The sequence below is a fragment of the Xenopus laevis genome, chromosome 3L, assembly GCF_017654675.1.
Source record: "Xenopus laevis strain J_2021 chromosome 3L, Xenopus_laevis_v10.1, whole genome shotgun sequence".
Classification (NCBI taxonomy): domain Eukaryota; kingdom Metazoa; phylum Chordata; class Amphibia; order Anura; family Pipidae; genus Xenopus; species Xenopus laevis.
In genome coordinates, this window is record NC_054375.1 from 125,317,453 (window position 1) to 125,337,422 (window position 19,970).

The following is a 19,970-nucleotide window of genomic DNA, read 5'->3' on the forward strand; positions in this document are numbered from 1 at the left end:
CATGCGTTCGCGTACTCGCGGTCGGCAGTGAAGGGACCGGACTAGGGGTAGGAGTAAGTACGTGCCTGGCGCCCCTCCAACTTTGCGCCCTAGGCATGTGCCTACTCTGCCTACCCCTAGTTCCGGCCCTGCTTGATGGACATGTGTCTTTTTTCAACCTAACTTACTATGTTAATGATTTTTCATGTTGCAGATGCCTTTAAAAAAAAAGAACAATTGTAGAAAAATTATATTATATATAAAATTATTTATTGATCTTCAAAGATTTTATACTTGTAACAATTTAAAAAACAAAGTGGTTTTGCTACTTTGCAATAACAATCTATGAGCTTGCGGGAGGGACTGCTCACTCTTTGCATATTTTAATTGCATTTTTTTCTGCTTTGGCAACGAATTTTAAATTAGCATAGTCTTTTAATATAATAATTAAAACATGGATGGATTATTCTCAGTTTTAAGAATCAAATCATTTTGAGTCAATTTGTAAGCACTTCTTGGTCTCCAGCACAGAGGATCTCATCAATTTCAATGTCATTATTATTTACAGGGATGGATTCACAAAGCTGCTCTTGAAATGCCAAGGCAATGGTATATGGTTTGGCACCAATTTGCTTCATGTAGCGCTCCAGGAAAGTATCATAATAACCTTTTCCTCGTCCTAAACGGTGACCTTGCTTGTCAAATCCAAGGCCAGGAACCAGCACGAGGTCCAACCCCCCTGTAAAAATGACAGCATCACACGGTTACAGATTAGACTTGCAAACACTTATAATGTACATACTGTATATCACATCTTATACCAGACCTGGACATGAAAATGTGGTCTCAAATGAAATCTTAACTAGCACTAATAAACTTCTGTTCTGTCTTGCAGTCGAAATCATGGTTTACCACAGTAACCACAAGCAATGCAAAGTAACAACCAAGCATTAAGGCCAGGAAATCCCTCTATAGTAAAGCACTGTAATCACTTACCTGATACCCCAGGCCGGTGCTCCTGTTAGCAAAAAAAACTGCACCAGATCGGGAAACTTGCGAACAAGTGATCCTCTTCCTTCCTTCTTTGTGTAGGGTATGTATGCAAAATAGATTTTAAAGAGAGTCTTTAACAAAAAAAAAAAAAAAAAAAAGCCAGCTCTTCGCTGTGCCTCATCCAGAACTAGAGGTAGGCAAAAGAGGCATGTGTCTGGGGGGCACCAGGCACAAACCTCTGCTTTTGGCTAACCCTGGTCTGGGCCCTTGTCTCGCACATGCCTTTGCATGCTTCCCCCATGTGTATCGTCACTGCACGTACATGCCTTTGCACACACATGCGAGAGAGGGGTGAAATGGCCGCTGGCTTGATCTGGTCGGCTGCTGGAGTTTGAATTAAGAATAGAGGAGGAGGAGGATCACTCACAAGTGCCCCAGGCCGCTGCAGTATTCTGCTAACAGGAACACAGCCCAGGGTATTGGGTAAATCATTGTAATCCTTGTGTGGCCTATCATTTGCCACCCCCTTGGATTGGAGCTTTCCTTCTCCTTTTAATTATGTAATTATTTCGCTTTATTTCTTTAATGTCTGTAAACAAGCTCAGCATGAAGTTTTAGTATTGCCTAAACTGCTATTGTATTGAAAAGTGTTCTTTTGGGTTCCGTAAAAGTGATTGAAGCTGACCATACATACATTTGTGATAAAACTGATTTATTGATACTTCATACAAAAGCCTCCCCCCCCCCCCAAGAGGCTCAGCAGTGATTCCAACATAACCAGGCACTTTCATGTGAACAAATAAGACACGGAGAGAGAGATTCAAACACTCTTGGAGAGTGAGACTGATAATATGCTACCAATATAAGATTTGATGCTTTGGCTTTGCAAATTGTGGTGGGCATTTATGTGCTAAGTGTTGTGTTTGTTGCCTAATTAGCCTGTGTAATTAACTGTACGTGCCATATACTGTACTTGCCATCATGGTTGAGAAGGAGAAATCTGCCTGCCCTAACCAAAATTTCTATCTACAGGCTACAGAGAAAAAAAAAATCTCTATGGGTTTATTTGGCCTTGTCAAACAAACTGCCTAACCAACACTTGCACTCGGGTGACTAGTGCTGATCAAATTTTAATGTGTAGCTACAGTTGTTATTTCTTATAATGGAAAATTCTGTTTACTGAAGATCCCCAGGCACATGTATGTAGGGTAATAATGAGTTGATCAAAAATGTAAACATTTAGAAGCAGCTCACCAGTTGATAAAGCATCATCCCTGCAGTCTCCTTCAGCTGGCTGGCGAATGTTCCATGTAGTTACTGGCAGTTGGTTGATCTCATCCACTGAACTGAGCCTCACCATATCCATGTGATTACTACGTGGTCGGTAACGTGGAATAAAACATGCTTTGCCTTGTCGGAAAATATCATTTATGACATCTTTAGTCTGAATCTCATCTGACATGTTTAGAAAGACAGCAACCCGCTGAGCTTCCTGATACCTTTTATGTGAAAGTAACTGCAAGAGACAGAACATGGCAAAGAAATGTAATAACCATTGGCATACGAAGGGGTGTTTTTAATAATAAATGGATCATGTATGAGTTAAATGAAGAAAGACAGTGTAGGTCAATAGCTTGTGCACATACAGAGAATAAAGGAAAGTCCCTGTCAGTGAATTTCAATGTTTACCCTGGAAAGACCTAACACAATGCTGACTTATCAGTTTAACATAGCCCCCAGGTAATTGCCTTACAGCATTCAATACCAGTTTGATCTAGAAATTCTTGCTTTGTATTTGCCATAGTTGGAAGATTTGTACATGGGCTTCTGAAAAGGTAGTCCTACACGCACAGATATTATCATACGAAACAAAGTTTCATACGGTATTCGCTGCATGTATGGTGAGAGACCAGGAGACCGATATCAGCAAAAGATATATATATATATATAAATATATCTATCTATCTATAAATATATCTATCTATCTATCTATCTATATATATATATATCTGTTGTCTTGTCAATAGGCCAGGGGATACTGCTGAAGATAGAAGTAGACTTCAGGTCCAACTGATTGTCTCAGGAGAGATTGCAATTGTTATGTTCATGGCCACCTTAGGGGTCTCTTGCACACATGTAAAGCTTGAGTATACCCAGAGTAGCACTGGGTACCAGATGGCAAGTCATTTGCCCGAGTAAATATCCTAGATCGAGAGAACAAAAATCCTCTTAAAAAAAAAAGCTTACTTGCATTGCCCAGCAAGGCCGGTCAATAATTTTGTGGTGGCCACAGGCTTCTATCCACATTTGGAGAACTCCCCACAATGCATCGGTAGCCCTCTAAAAATAAAAGTAAATTCTTTCTAACTGCAGCAAGGTCGTGACCATCTTTGGCTGTGTCACATTAATTGTCTAGATCAGTGCTGCCAAACTTCTGTGGTACCGAGGGCCGGAATTTTTCAGCCCTACATGGTGGAGGGCCGATATTGGAAGCCAGTGTTGACCACTCCCTGTTTTTAAACCACACCCACTTTAAACCACACCCATGTTACCACAAGACCATGTGCACATTAAAGGTGGTAGCACACCAAAAAAAACCAAATGCTCACTTCAAGGATATCACTTACCACTCATGTGTGAAAAAAGTCAAGTCATATTAAGACCTACCCATAAATCCATATGTCTCCTCCTCCTCTGTGGATAACACAGCAACCCCCCAGCACATGATTAAACACCTTAAGGGGCCCTAACAATCATTTTCAGATGCTAACAAACCCCCAAAACAAATACCAGGCTTATGTTCCACAGGCAGAGCAGGGCACACACAAGGAGAATAGGGCAGGCATAGTATGGTACACCAATGGAGCATAGGGCAGGCAGAGTATGGCAAACCCAGGGAGCTTAGGGCAGGCAGAGTATGGCACATACAGGGAGCATAGGGCAGGCAGAGTATGGCACATACAGGGAGCATAGGGCAGGTAGAGTATGGCACACACAGGAAGCATAGAGCAGGCAGAGTATGGCACACACAGGGAACATAGGGCAGGTAGAACTGAGGAGACAGGGAAACCTATCAGGACCACTCTAAGATATAATACATACAGTGACAGTGCAGGTGCCCCTTCAGCAGTTTGTAAGAGTGAAAAGTCTGGGTCTCAGATGTGAACAGTACAGGGCTTTAGGGGTGTGAACAATAAAGGTGTTAAAGGTATGAACAATACAGGGGATTAGTGAATTTGGTTTAAACAATGCAGGGGCCAGTTAATCTCAATACTGATATCTTTTAAAGTTTACGCATGGTAAGCAGACACAGCAGGCAGACTTTCATGTGGGGGGTCCACACAGGGGGGTCACGGGCCGCCAGTTGGACAGCCATGGTCTTGATCTTTATTTTACCATTCTGTTTTTTTAACCCCCTCCCCTTCACTTGTTTCTCTACTTTGGGGGCCTCTTTTTCTTTCTCTAAGGCACATACTTCAATGTTTGTTCTCTTCCCACCTAGTTTTCTCATGAGTGTCCTCATAGTTTATGCCTTGGCAGAGAAGCTACAGAGGAGGGTTGCAAGCAGTGCTACTGAACTGGGTTCTATCACAGCTGTGGGATTTAAAAGCAATATTTAAAATGGTCCTGGAGCCCAGTGTACTTGTGCAGGGTCTTATAATGGTAGTTGGGTATATATTGCTGGCAAAATGTCGGTGTACAGCATAATTGGTTAGAATGTCTGCAGTGGCCTAGGTTTTATTGAATGGGAAAACTTTACTGGTGAAAATGTCCATCAATTAGCTGGGTATACGAAGGGGCCTTTGGGGAGTTCTCATTTGCAGGCTAGCAGCCAAATAACAGGCTGCACTGTAAGGTATCGCACTGCCACCTATGGTCCACATAGTAGATTGCAAGCAATGGAAAATGGAGCATTGCTGTTGAAACACTTTCGATTGTCTCAGATAGGACTCCAAGATTATGTGGATATTAATATAACTGGATTTAAAATAAACAAGTTCAAGCAAATTTCAGCTATTTCTAACATTTATTTTCAAAATATTTCTTCCTCTTTTAATGACATAGCAAAATGTTTGCCTCTCCAGACTTTTTCTGTATAAATATGTTTTTGTTACAGTGCATGATTATTATTAATAAAAAAAAAAACAACTATATGAAAACCAGAGTTTATATGCTACTGTGCTCAGGTCATCTACAGTTACTGGAAGTCCCAGGTAAAAATCAGAATAGATTTTTTTATCTGGTTTCTAGAGAACATCAGCAGCACAGTGGGGGCCAATAAGAGAGGACCAGCATGCTTGGCAGTGGCTGATAAAACTACCCTGGTGATTTTGATCAGATTTTATCTGATCTTACTATCCAACACCACAACATTTGTAGGATCCTAAGAAATCAGATCACCCAAGGCTAGAATGTAAAGTCATATTAGATAAAGTCGGATGGTGTCGTTTGTTCTGGCATCTAGATACGACATTCAATATATTTCAAAAGGGGGAAAAAAGCCAGATTGTGTACTAAGAAGGTACTACACTTGATATTAGCCAAAAAGGCCAAGAAGCAACTGGGGCCCTAATCACAGGAATGAAACCTATGATGGTAAAGGATGCGCAACCTGAGGCCCTCCACCTGTTGCACAGATATGAACTAATCCATTGACATTAGGGAGATAATTCATTCTGGGAATTTTTAGCCCTTATTTCATGTTACTATTTACAGTGTATAGAATACACCAATAAATAAGCATTGGCAAGTCATTTGTAATCTGAGTAGAACAGCAACTATCAAATTCTCTCTCAAAAAAAATATTGGTCTAATTATTTGCATGTACAGCAAGGGCACCCAATCAGCACCCAGTGAACAGCAGCAGCTGGAGGTCCATCTTGAACATCCTTGGTATGTTTATAGTAAAAAATAAGAAGGAAACGGGTATGTTCCATGGATTGCTAATTTGTTAGTTGTTTTACCCCAGGCCACTGTTCCAGGGTCCTATCCCTCTAAACACCCACATTTTCAGCTTTCCCGTGGATCCCTTGATGCTGTCCAGTACAAGTCAATTTTACTATATAACGGCACAAGTGAACAGTCTTGGGCAGCTGTAAGGGATCCCTTGAAAACAAGTGAAGTTGGCTAGGCAGGAGCACACAGGGAAATAACCTGATGCTAGTCCCTACTTTTTATTTTTTTAAGAAGTGGTAAAGTATGCAGGGGGGGGGCAGGACTTGTTCTAATTAACAAATACCCCTCCCAAGTGAATGGTGCTGTCAGGACTATGGTTAGGTCCCTTCTTAAAGGGGTTGTTCACCTTTAATTTACTTTTTAGTATGACCTAGTAGGCTGATAGAATACTGAAAACAAACATCTGATTGGCTGCTATACTGTGGTTGCTATACTGTGACTGTACTTACTGCATAATATGCATGATAGGTATTTAAAGGGGTTATTCACCTGTGAGTTAGGGGCAGATGTATGAAGGGTCGAATATCGAGGGTTAATTAACCCTCGATATTCGTCTAGGAACTAAAATCCTTTGACTTCGAATATCGAAGTCGAAGGATTTAGCGCAAATCCTACGATCGTACGATCGAAGGATTATTCCTTCGATCGAACGATTAAATCCTTCGAATCGAACGATTCGAAGGATTTTAATACAACGATCAAAGGAATATCATTGACTTCGGTAGCTTTTAGCTGCCGAAGTAGGGGGTCGAAGGTTTTTTTTTAAAGAGACAGTACTTCGACTATCGAATGGTCGAACGATTTTTAGTTCGAATCGTTCGATTCGTAGTCGAAGGTCGAAGTAGCCCATTCGATGGTCGAAGTAGCCCAAAAAACACTTCGAAATTCGAAGTTTTTTTAATTTGAATCCTTCATTCGAGCTTCATGAATCGGCCCCTAAATGTTTAGTATGATGTAGAGAGTGATATTCTGCGGCAATTTGCTGTTGGTTTTATTGTTTGCGGTTTTTGAATTATTTTGTTTTTTTATTCAGCAGCTCTACAGTTTGCAAATTTAGCAATATGTTGCTAGGGTCCAAATTACCCAAGCAACCATGCGCTGATTTGAATAAGAGACTGGAATATGAATAGAAGAGGACCTGAATAGAAAGGAGTATTACAAAGTAGAAAATGATACATTTTTGGCTTTACAGAGAATTTGTCTCTTAGATGGGGTCAGTGACCCCCACCTGAAACCTGGAAAGTCAGAAGAAAAAGGCAACTAATTAAAATCCTATAGAAATCGATAACGAAGGCCAATTGAAAAGTTGTTTAAAATTAACCATTCCATACCATATTAAAACTTAATTTAAAAGTGAACCACCTCATTTAAAGCGCCCCCTACCGGTAAAACGTGTAATACAGTGCAAGTACAGATTGTACATGTGATTTGGACATAGCTGTGTAGCAATAGCAAGTGACAGGCTGTACAGGAATAACTGCAGCTCATGTGTCACTACCAAAGATGCCAAACAGTCTTGCAATAATCGCTAGCAATTGCGCACGCACCTTCCTGGTCACAGCCTGGGACTGCCTCAACTTTTCGAAATCATGCAAAGCAATAAGTCGCTGCTTCAATTGGTCCCTTAGAGCTTTCTTAGCAGCCAGCACCGATGCCATCATTGCACATAGGTCACGTGCTAACCCCGACTCCACCCACAAATGTAGAGTGAACGTGTGAAGTTATGTGCCTGTCTCGCGTGCAGTTTGCCGAGCGCCGCTACTAGGGACTGTAGCCGGATACACCTCCCCCCTCTTCACACAAAAACAAACTAGTGGGCGGGAGTTCGTGCGTTACGTCACCTCAACGTAACTACAGGCGTGATGTCATCGCCAGTTCGCGGCCAATGACTAGGAGCTATTTAGGTGGGCGGAACAGGAAGCTGTTTTGAGCAGGGGAAGGGAAAAAATAGAAAAAAAACTTCACGGTAGCGGAAGATAGATCGAGAAACCGGAAGTAAGTAAAAAAGAAGGAAGTGGTGATTGACACCGGCAGGTATCGGGCCTTAAGTGACAAGAGCGGGGCAGCCGAAGCGGAACAGACAGCCTAGAAGAGCAGTAAAAGCAAAGGCACAGGACGGAAAGAGACTAGAGAGGCATCTGCTACGGTTACCGGTGAGTAACAGGCGCTGCTTCCATAACCCCTCCCTGTCCTTGGCCTGGGGAACTGTCGGACAGAAATGGAGTTTAACAGCTATAAAGCCGCAGCTGAAGGGCCCTGCTCTTTATGAGGTCCAACCTGGGCCCTTCGTCAGTCAGTCAGTCAGTCAGTCAGTGTGTTACTTGGATTCGAGTTGTGAGGCATCAGTAACAACAAGGGCAGGGGATTGGCACCATTGGCATTGCTGAGTGTAGAGGCTGCTGGCTCCCCCTGCTCTTCCTACTTCCATTTAGTCGAGGGACATTGCACCTGGGTATTTAAAATAACATTTACATTTGACCTATTCTGATATAATACAGGAATATGTGTGGCAGGCATGTGTGAAGCTGATAGACCTCATATAAAGGCAGACGTTTATTCATTCTTATTTAAACAACCATCGTTTTTTTTTCATGATCTTCTATGTGTTTTGTTGTTGCTATACTGAGCAGTATGTCAGCTCCCACAAACACTGGTACAAATAAAAGTATACCCTGTTTGTATCCAGCCATCCTATAATTTTTATGGTTACTCCCTATTAATAACATTGTCACCAAGCAGATTTTTTACTGGCCAGGCCTGTAAAATACTGGCCAGGTGGAAACTCTTATTTGTATCAGACCATGGGGCTACTGGGGGATTGCAGGTCTCGGATTAAAATTGAGCAATAAGCAATATCGACACCTATTCATACAAATTCATCTTATTTCCAAAGTTTGGATACATTTGGCCCTAAAATGATTTTGCTGTGTGGTCCAATGTCTTATAGCTATTCTACTCCATACAAATATGTGACAGGGCTATCTGTACAGCATAACCTTTTATCCATACATTTTAGAGGCTAAAGTGAAATTATACGTTATTATAACACATTTATAAAGTACCAACATAGTCCACTTCCCTGTGCAACAAATGGGTTTATACATTGAACATACAGAAAACAACTACTAGGGTTGCCACCTGGCCGGTATTTTACTGGCCTGGCCGGTAAAAATGATGGTTGATCCCGATGTTATTAATAGGGAAAAAAGATAAATATATAGGCAGGCCGGTATTTTTTTCCAGAAAAGGTGGAAACCCTAACAACTATTGATACTAGAGATAAAGAGGACCCTGCCCAAAAGATCTTACTTCAGCTTTCTTTCCTTGGTTTAGTGGGTAACTTTGCTGCTCTGGCTTTGATTGTAGCCAGGGCACTGTCTGTAAAGCATTTATACGTTATCTCTGTGCTTGCATGGGTTTCCTCTGTGTGCTCTGGTTTCCTCCCAGACATCAAAACATACTGGCAGGTTAACAAAAGAAAATTATAATTCCTGGGGGTGGCAATTTGTTACACACCCCACAGCGATTGCTAACCTCAGAACCCAAGCTGGCACTTTTCTACACTGAAAAATGCAGAGGTCCAGTGAGCACTGTGCAGCCATATTCTTAACTCTTCCAGGGGAAATCTTGTGCCTACTGTATGTCGCACAGTCGAGGAGAAACAGAACGTACGTGTGAAAAACGGAATTTTTGCTCTTCTGCTCATGAGCGTTTGCCCATGGCAGCGACAATGATGCCAGGGGAAGAAAGAACATGGTGGTGGGGGGACCCACTAAGATAGTGTGCCAGGCCGGTGTGAATTTCACAATGAGCAGTTCTGGTCTGCTGTCTAAGATTAGCAATTCTAATCAGTGTCTGTGGTGGGTGGATTGCCTTACAAATAGTTGTGTGTTAATGTGATAGGTACTTAGATTATAAACGTAATTGGAGCAGAGACTGATGTGAGTAATGATCAAGTGTTGCAGGCTATGGGCAAAATCCGCTGTAGTTTTGTTGCTCCCTGGGATGTCTCCTTCAATTTACTGTGGACGTTGCATATATAAATGCAGATCCCCAGCTGTTGCTGTGTGAGAGGAAGCAACTAGCTCTCTTCCTCTGTGATGTTTTCTAGTGACCAGTTGCTTGCTCAGCACGTTGGAATCTAACACTAGCAAGTAGTTAGCACTTCACTTGGATGTAAAAGACTTGGTATATTATTGTAACTGCTCTGTTACCTTTTCACTGTAAAGCAATAACCATTTTACTGGCTTTCCCAATGCTATTAGGCTTGGTCGGAATGATTTTTTTAGACGATGGTGTTTAACAAGTAAACTTGTAAAAGCTAAAATGGCAAATGTTAATCAAAATCAAATCTTAATCTCAATACACCATACACATAGCGGCTATGGTGTAAAAACAGTTGTTGTGGTTCTGTGCATTCTTGGCAGAGCAGCGTATACCTAAATATTTTTAAAACTGAACAAGACCTGTTTTCATTAGGTTTTTCTGTGGGTCCAAAGCCATTGGGAGACCTGTAAACACAGAAAAGCACTGCACAGCAAATGTGTATATAAAGAAAACAACCTGTTGACCAGCACATATGGCCTTAGCAATGCACACAGTATTAGGGGTTAAAAACGTGGGTCTGTTACATTACTGTATGAATGAGTATTGTATTTCTAAGTGAATATGTAATAAGTACTTTATAAATGCAATACAGTGAGTCACAGGTAAAAAATACACAAGGAAATAGCCATACAGGTACAGCCATCCAGTTTAATAATGCAAAGCAGCGCTGTCCAACTGACGGCCGTGACCCCCCCCTTGTGTGGCCCCCACATGAAAGAAACTTTAAAAGGTATCAGTACTGACATTAACTGGTCCCTCCATTGTTTACCCCTCGGGCAGTAAAATCCTTCATTGTTCATATCTGTAACACTTCTATTGTTCTCACCCCTATATCCCTGTACTGTTCACACCTCCGACCTAGACTGAAAGTGCCCACATTATTCACAGCTCATACAAACTGCTGCTGGAGCACCAGCATTGTGTCACTGTATGTAGCACAGTATGAACTGTTCATCTTAAACTATTCAGTTCAGTATAAAAATAAACACTGGGTAAATAGATAGGTTGTGCAAAATAAAGGTTTTTCTAATACCAAAAAATTTAATGTATAAAGGCTTGAATGACTGGGTGTCTAACATAGTTAGGGATGCACCGAATCCAGGATTCGGTTCGGGATTCGGCCTTTATCAGCAGGATTTGGATTCGGCCAAATCCTAATTTGCATATTCAAATTTGGGGTGGGGGGAAATCGCATGACTTTTTATCACAAAACAAGGAAGTAAATGTTTTCCCCTTCCCACCTCTAATTTGCATATGCAAATTAGGGTTCAGGTTCGGTATTCGGCTGAATCTTTCACAAAGGATTCGGGGGTTCTGCCGAATCTAAAATAGTAGATTTGGTGCACCCCTAAAGAACTCTACTCCCTAAACATAATAGCCAGAACTCTACTTTTCACTGTTCGCTGACTAACTTAGAGTTAGAGAACTGAAAAGCAGGAAGTAGTGTTTTGGCTATTATATTAGACATCTGTTCACTCCAGCCTTTATACATTACATTTTTGGCTAACTAGCAATATTAGAAATATGTTTCATTTTGCACCACCTATCTATTTACTCAGTTTTTATATTTACACTGAACTGTTCCTTTAAATTGGTCCTGATAGGTTTCCCTGTCCCCTGCTGTATTCTGCCTTCCATATGCTTCCTGTATATGCCATACTCTGCCTTCCCACATATGAGTGATATCCCTGCATTGAGCACCAACTATTTGTTTTTTGGGTGTGCTACCAGAATTAATGGGTACATGGTCTTAAAAATTGTTGTGGCAACATGGGTGCGGTTTAAAAAGGTGCATGGTCAACGCTGGCTTCCATTATCAGCCTTCCATCACGGAGACCAGAAAAATCCAAAGAAGTTGGACAGCACTGCTGCAACACACACATTGTATATTGCTTTGTGGATAAAACCCATAAATAGAATGTGATTGTATAGGGTTGTGTGTATTTCATAATAACGTTACTTGTTTGTATCAGAATTCAAGGTGGCAGAGAGGAATGGTTGGGAATGAAAACAATTAGGGCTGTTGCAATATACACAGATAAGTGATGTATGCATCCTATGTGATTAAACTTTTAGCCTTTATGTGTCATAAATAAGTACTTCAGTGCTGAATATGCATCACCAAAATAAGATGAATCATATCCGCTCTTATTTTTTTAAACCTGTTGCTATGCCCTTTGCACATTAAGAGTTAACTGTTATTGTTCATGACTATCATTAATCTTTTAATTCTTCATACAGCATGTCACAGATTGACATGGTAAATATGCGTTAAGATTGATATGTCCAACTCCCTTCAATTTCTACAGATAATTATATATATATTTAAGATTACAGGTTTGGGACCTGTTATCCAGAAACCCATTATCCAGAAAGCTCCGAATTATGGAAATGCCGTAGACTCCATTTTATCAAAACCCCCTTGATCAGCAAACCAACAGCTGCAGCATGCATTATTGTCCGACTGCTACATTAGACTCTCTGGTAGCTGCTTGTTAGACATTTCTGGTAGAGATTTTCTTATTTTTATTTTTTACGAGTTGCCAAGCAAGTGAGTAATCATACATTGAGAACATTGCAGCAGCACAACTGTCATTGGAACTCTCCTGGTCTGCCCCAGCACTCCACAAATGTTACAGCATGTTTAGCCAATGTGCCAAGTTGCCGATATCTCTACTACCACTCTCTAAATAAAGAGAAGCTTGCCCACATCTAAATGAGAAGTCCTTCAAGGCACCGTATAATCCACTGCCTTGCTGCTAAATGTTTGTAATTGTGAAGTCTACAGATTTGCAAGGGGGGTTGTTTGTAAGGAGTGATAGATAGTTCAGGCACAACATTGTTACCACCCAATATTTCAGGAGTCGACTGAAACCCTAGTATTGTGTATGCAGCTAGCACCTATACCAGGGGTCACCAACCTTTTTTACTCGTGAGCCACATTTAGTGTAAAAAGTTGGAGAGCAACATGAGCATGAGAAAGTCCATGGGGATGTTAATAAGGGCTGTGATTGGCTGTTTGGTAGCCCCTATGTGGACTGGTAGCCTATAGGTGTCTCTGTTTGGCAGTACACCTGTTTTTTTTTATGAAACCCAAACTTGCCTCCAAGCCTGGAATTCAAAAATAAGCACCTGCTTTGAGACCACTGGGAGCAACATCCAAGGGGTTGGTGAGCAACATGTTACTCATAAGCCACTGGTTGAGGACCACTGACCTACACCTAGCTCTATGTAATATATATACCTATTACATTCAGTCGTTGTTTTGATGTGTCTTTTTCACTAAAGTGATAAGTGAATCTGTTTTTTGTTTACAGTTGCATGGTGGATGATTATGGCGCAGGAGACAAAACACAGCCAGGCACCGCTGCTATGCTCTACAGGTTGTGGCTTCTATGGTAATCCTCGAACTAATGGCCTCTGTTCTGTGTGCTATAAAGAGCATCTACAGAGGCAAAACAACAGCGGCGGGAGAAGTAGTCCTCCAGGTAAAGTCTTTCTGCATTTTATGTTGTAGGATTTTTTTGTGAGTCTTGTCCTCCCAGTGATATATCTATGGCACTCTATTATCTGAAGCATAAAGCTCTGGCTGGTACTAGCCTGTTGCTCTGCATACTGTTTTACAGTCTTTCTCACAATTGGTTATAAAGAGAAGACCTTTTGCAATTTAGGATTTATTACTGCTAAGTAAGGCTTTTAGAAGAATCCAGCCTTTTATAAGTTGGAATGCTGACACTGGTACCTCTTCTACAAGTCAAATGAAATCTGCTAAAACTGTGCCTTCAAACAGTGCAGCTTTGAAAATCCTGTCAGACGAGGAGCGCTTTGGTGTGGTAATGCTATCCTCGTATCCTTTGTCACCATAAATCCCACTGTATTAGCTCATCTTTGGCCCAAGGGCCAACATTTGGATCAGCCTGCATTTAGTTTTCCAGATCAGGACCAAATCTGCTCATGTGGCGACTGCTACCTGATGTGGCAAGCTGTAGGCCACTTTTAGGGGCTACTGATTTTAGCACTGAGAGATTAAAGGGGAGGTTCACCTTTAACTTAACTTTTAGTATGTTATAGAATGGCTAATTCTAAACAACTTTTCAATTGGCTTTCGTTTTTTCTTTTTTATAATTCTTTTGAATTATTTGACTCTTTCCAGTTTCAAATGGGAATCGCAGACCCCATCTAAAAACAAATGCTCAGTAAGGCTACAAATGTATTGTTATTACTACTTTTTATTAGGGTTGCACCGAATCCACTATTTTGTATTCGGCCGAACCCCCAAATCCTTCACGAAAGATTCGGCCGAATACTAAACCGAATCCTAATTGGCATATGCAATTAGGTGTGGGAAGGGGAAAACATGTTTTACTTCCTTGTTTTGTGTCAAAAAGTCATGCAATTTCCCTCCCCGTCCCTAATTTGCATATGCAAATTAATATTCCGATTTCGGTTCGGCCAGGCAGAAGGATTCGGCAGAATCCGAATCCTGCTAAAAAAGCCTCAATCCTGGCCGAATACTGAACCAAATCCTGGATTCGGTGCATCCCTACTCCTCTTTCTAGTCATGCCCTCTCCTATTCAGATTCTAGTCTCTTACTCATATTCTTGCATGATTGGTAGGGTAATTTGGGCCCTAGCAACCAGATTGCGGAAACTGCAAGCTGCTGAATAAAACACTAAATAACTCAAAAACCACAAATAATACAAAATGGAAACCAATTGCAAATTGTCTCAGAATATCACTCTCTACATCATACTACAAGTTCATTTAAAGGTGAACAACCCCTTTAATCTGCATTAACAGGTCTATACTATTTAAAGGAGAGAATATGGCTGCTACATTACAACAACGTGCTTTGAGGACCTTTCTAGAATATTGATGTCATCCATTCCCTGAAGTGGTTGTACTGGGTCAGACATGAGACTGCTTCTGTAATAGGGGACACTTTGTATTATTGTGTAAATGCATGTATTTGTTTCAGTTGTCTCAGTAGGAAGTGGAGTGGAGGTGTCAACCCCACAGAATGCAGAGAGCTCACAGTCGAGTGACGTAGCGGAGCCTGTGGTTCCACAGACTACACAGGCCAGGTAGGTACTTCTATGGCTTTTACAATTATGTAGCAGCTTTGTCAAATTTCCCATCTTAATTTTGCATCCATATGTCTGCTTAGCTCGTTGCCACTCTTGGAAACTGGGTCGTCCTCTTCACAAGCTGAAAATGCAGAGAGCAGAACTACAGATACAAAAGAAATACCAGGTGAGAACTGATAGTGATTATGGGATGTGCTAGTGTGTTGATACCTCACTTGAAATATCAGATTTAATTAAAGATGTGCTAGCCTGAACAAATAAAACCATTTTCATCCATATTGTGACAACCAACTGGAAGCCATGTAGAATAGATGATGAACTACAGCTTTCCTGTATAGGGCTGCTTAAAGGAACAGAGAGACTAGCATATTTGTAGCAAACATAGACTAATAATGTACTGGCGTGTGCTCGTAAAAAGGGGTTGTTGAGCTTTTAATTTAACATTTAGTATGGTGCAGAGAGTGATATTCCGAGATAATTGCCTATTGGTTTTAATATTTGACTTTGTTTTGCATTTGTTTTTTATTCAGCAGCTCTCCAGTTTGCAATTTTAGCAATCTGGTTGCTTGGCTCCAAATTACCCTAGCAACCATGCACTGATTCCAAGACTGGAATAAGAATAGGAGAGGGGCTGAATAGAAAGATGATTAATACAAAGTAGTAACAACAATACATTTGCAGCCTTACAGAGCATTTGTTTTTTTTAGATGGGGTCAGTGATAAATATAAATACACATAATTCAGAAACTATAAAAAAGAAATGAAGGTCAATTGAAAAGTTTCTTAGAATTAGCCATTCTATAATATAATTCTATAATATACAAGTTAAATTAAAGGCAAACCACCCCTTTAATCAGTGTAATAGTTGCAGAAAAAGGAAAAATATTAGGGAGTTTCCTATGCTCATAAAGAAAATTGACTGAAGAATTATATGGTGAGGTTACTCATCCCAGACTGAATAGCAATCACTGCTAAAAGTATAGCTCTCCAGTGAGATGCTGCTCCGTATATCGCTTGTTTGGTTGGGAGCAAGCATTTATTGGTTGCAGGCTCAGGCACGGACCTATACTGTAGGCTGTCAACTCTGTGAAGAGGGACCATTCTGACAAGTTGGAACATGGCCAGAACTGAACCAAAAAATCTTTAGAACAGTAGCAATTTTGGACCTTTTCAGGCTGCTATTAGTAATCTTGTTTCATTTATTCTGTCATTGTCCATTAGATGTGATGGCATCAATCAGTACAGAAAAACTTAAATTGTATGTGCAATTACTGCCAATGTGATTTGTACTGTCTGATTTAGCTTGCAGCAGTCTGAATTGTAGAACTGAAGTCCAGCAAAAGTCAGCGGATGTGAAATATTAGTATAATGATTGAATGTCGTAGACTCCACTTCATATTGATCTGTCTGAAACTTGATCACACATGGTTTTTAAGAGAAAAAAAACTTTTTTTTTGTGTCTGTGATTTTGATCTATAGGACCCCAAGAGTGATTTTCTTTCTCTCCTTTAACCTTTTCTCAGCTGCCACATCAGACAGTGCACAGAACTCATCCGAGGAACTTGATCGCTCTCCTGAAAAAGCCAAGCTGAAAAAGAACCGTTGCTTTATGTGCCGCAAAAAGATTGGACTCACTGGTTTGTAACATGCAACATTAGATCTCTACATGAAGTGCATGTCCTCTGTTGCCTAGCCCTGACTACCTCTTTTTATAGTTATTTCAAACTTCAGTGTCAGATCAGCAGCACGGTAGCACTGGGCTTATGTCCTGTAGAATAAACTGCAGCTGTCATAAGGAATATGATACAAAGCATGTGGAGTTGTTTTTTTGAACAGGAACACAAAGGAAAAAATTTCCATGTTCTGTCTTCCGTTTGTCCATCATATGCTGGACTTAGTTTTCTCATAATGACTGCACTCATTTTTTACAGTAGTTTACTGTTGTGGTGTGCTCAGGACCACCATCAGGGGGACAATCGTCCCGGGCCCTGTAGTTTTGGGCCTTAAGGAGGGCCCGGCCTAGATGCACTTACTCGGATTAACTGCCCCCCCCCTCCCAGATGTTAGTGTACAGCGCCGGGCCGCAACAGGATAGGACATAAAACCAGGAGCTTCTACTTTATCGTCCCCACACTGCCTGTCTCAGCTCCGTGTGGCCCAGCCCACCCAAGCCCTGATTGGCTCAGCCCACTCCCAATTGTGATTGGTCCAGCTCTACTTGCCCAGCCCACACTGATATTGAATTACACCAGACTGATTAAGGACTTTTTGTTCTCTAAACACTTTGTCTCTTACTATGTATCCTTTAACCTAAAGACTCCTCTCTCTTTCTGTCCTCTGACCACATGCCCCCACTCTCTCTCACTTCCCAATCCTTTCATCCTCTGTCCATTTCCCTCTCATTGACATTACCTCGGTCCCATTTAGCATTTTACAGTATGATTCTTTATTTGTTGCAAACCAAACATGTCTTACAAACAGGGCCATTCACAAACGGGGCATTACAGTTAATTTCTCATAGTACTTGATGGGGTGCATATATGTCAGGACCAAATATAGAATACTGTTATCACATCATAATTGATCACATATACTCAATAAAAACGTTGGTCTAGTTATTCATTATTTCAGTTTTATAAAATGTTTATGTATTTTATGAAAAACTATCCAAGAATAATCTAGTTCACCCATTCCATGTATCTGTCATAATCACTAATCGGCATTACTGAGCACCTATCTCTTTCCTATCTGTTTGTAAATATATACATATAGATGTAACTGTATATAAAAAGATATAGATAATTATGTTGTACGGGCCCCATAATTTCGGATGGCGGCCCTGGGTGTGCCATACCGTTACACAAAACTCCCAGCCCTGAGAGTGAAGGTGCATCCAGAATGACTAATTTCTAATGAATTTGTTTTCTTTTATTGTTTGTTTCATTGCCAGGGTTTGAATGTCGATGTGGAAATGTATTCTGCGGGACTCATCGTTACTCTGATGTGCACAGTTGCTCTTATGACTACAAAGCGGATGCAGCTGAGAAGATCAGGAAAGAAAATCCTGTTGTGGTCGGAGAAAAGATTCAAAAAATATAAGAGGGGCTGAAAGATCTGTGTCCCTGATGAAACCTGCTTTGTGCTGCGGGAGATGGGCCTTGGTGGGAAAATGGAAAAAAAAAATCTTTCAAACCACCTTGTGTCTTTTTGACTCTGATTCGAGGGATACAGTTGTGCCGGCTTTAATTTTTTTCAGTTTTAGTTTGAATTTTTCCTATATTATTTCATCTTTTTCCTGAATCTTCTGAGTGGGGAAAAAAAGGATACAAAACAGACTTGAGTAAAATCTTCTACAAGTTTTTCATCCTTTTCAGACCGGTTAGATTATTTTTTAGAGACACAGAGGATTTAAAAACAGGAGTTCACGATACTATTTGGCATATTTTGTGTTTTCAACCGACGAGCAGTTACATGTAGGTTTATTCTTCAGAGGACAGTTACCCTTGCATTACAAAACACAACACACTGCAAGGTTCTCTGGTGCCCAAAAAATTAAGCCAATAACTCCTTAACCCATTGTATTTATCCTAAAGTAAATGGATCGATATTTTATTGGACCAATTTAATTATGTATGCTTGTGAGTTCTAGAGAAACGGTCTCCTCGGAGAGCTTAGCTCTATGAACTTTCTGCTCTACAACATATTGTGTGATTGTTTGGATGATTAAAGAAACTCTTACTATATAAACTGTGATGCATTAAAACAATATAACCTGATTGTTCCCCATCAGGTGGTGCATTTCTTTGTTCATTTAATAGGTGCTATTTAGCCCTGATTTGGTTGAGTCTGCAGTCAGCTTGAGATCAGTTTGTTCATCTCTAGGCTGGGAGATTGGTCTGTATACAGGAAACTGAGCATCTATCTTCCACACTTTTCCCTTTTTTCTCCAGCCTGAGAATGTTGACAACTGACTTTTTTTTAAGTAGAGAAATCAGATGTGTGAATGTTGGTCCCCCAAGGAAAGGCTTAATGTTTGTCAATCTTATTAAATAAAAGTTAAAAATCTAGAGTAATGCTCTGTTCTGCTGCAAGCTGTTTTTTTACTGCAAAGCTTAAGTGTGTAATAGTTGCCTTCCCCCCCCCCCAATTTTTAAGGGTGACCTCTTTATGTTGCATTTTATTTTGTTAAACGGGGTGTTCACCTGTGAGTTAACTTTTATGATGTTGACCGTTATAGTCTGAGAAAATTGGCAGTTTGTTTTAATTCTTTGAGTTTAGCTTTTTATTCTGTAGCTCTCCAGTCAGCAATCGTGCCACTATGGTCCAAAATACCCTAGCAACCATGCACTGCTTTGAAAAGAGACTGGAATAGGACAGGACCCGAATAGAGAAGATGAGTAATCAAAAGTAGCAATAACCACACATTTATAGCCTTACAAAGCATTTTTTTTTAGATGGGGTCTATGCCACCCCCCCCCCCACTTAAAGCTGAAAAGATTAGTAGACCAATTGCTTAGAATTGGTCATTCTATAACATAGTAAATGTTCACTTAAAGGTGAAACTGCCCTTAAAGCCAGAGGGTAAACTTATGGGCATCTGCAAGTGCCAACTCTAAGCAGAAGCTTTATTACAGCATGTCCATCACTGGGCACAGATTTGTCGTCAATCATGTTTTTAAAAAAAAAAAAAGCAAAAAGTGCCTCGCTTAGTAGCATGCATGGGCCACACATCAGCAGATCTGGTTCCATTGGCAGTGAGTTGCAACCCCCCAATGTGACTGTGTTTTTATTATTTTTATATTTCAAACCTGTTTCAGGTTCTTTTGAGTGCCTGAATGTTGTGTCTT

At 40.6% G+C, this 19,970-nt stretch overlaps 2 protein-coding genes across 2 annotated transcripts; one reads left to right on the forward strand and one right to left on the reverse strand.

Annotated features, from left to right (window-relative positions):
* Positions 1-232: 232 nt before the first annotated feature.
* mthfs.L (5,10-methenyltetrahydrofolate synthetase (5-formyltetrahydrofolate cyclo-ligase) L homeolog) lies at positions 233-7,685 on the reverse strand (the record flags this gene model as incomplete). Its single annotated transcript, NM_001095780.1, is given in 3 exon segments — positions 233-718; positions 2,227-2,488; positions 7,476-7,685. Coding segments are annotated over 3 exon segments (618 nt in total). The 3' UTR covers positions 233-476.
* A 256-nt stretch (positions 7,686-7,941) lies between these two features.
* On the forward strand, positions 7,942-19,196 carry zfand6.L (zinc finger AN1-type containing 6 L homeolog). Its single transcript, XM_018253370.2, has 6 exons — positions 7,942-8,081; positions 13,353-13,523; positions 15,015-15,120; positions 15,204-15,289; positions 16,647-16,760; positions 18,074-19,196. Exons 2-6 carry the CDS (start codon positions 13,364-13,366, stop codon positions 18,220-18,222), a joined length of 615 nt encoding a protein of 204 aa, XP_018108859.1. The 5' UTR covers positions 7,942-8,081; positions 13,353-13,363; the 3' UTR covers positions 18,223-19,196.
* The last annotated feature ends 774 nt before the right edge of the window (positions 19,197-19,970 follow it).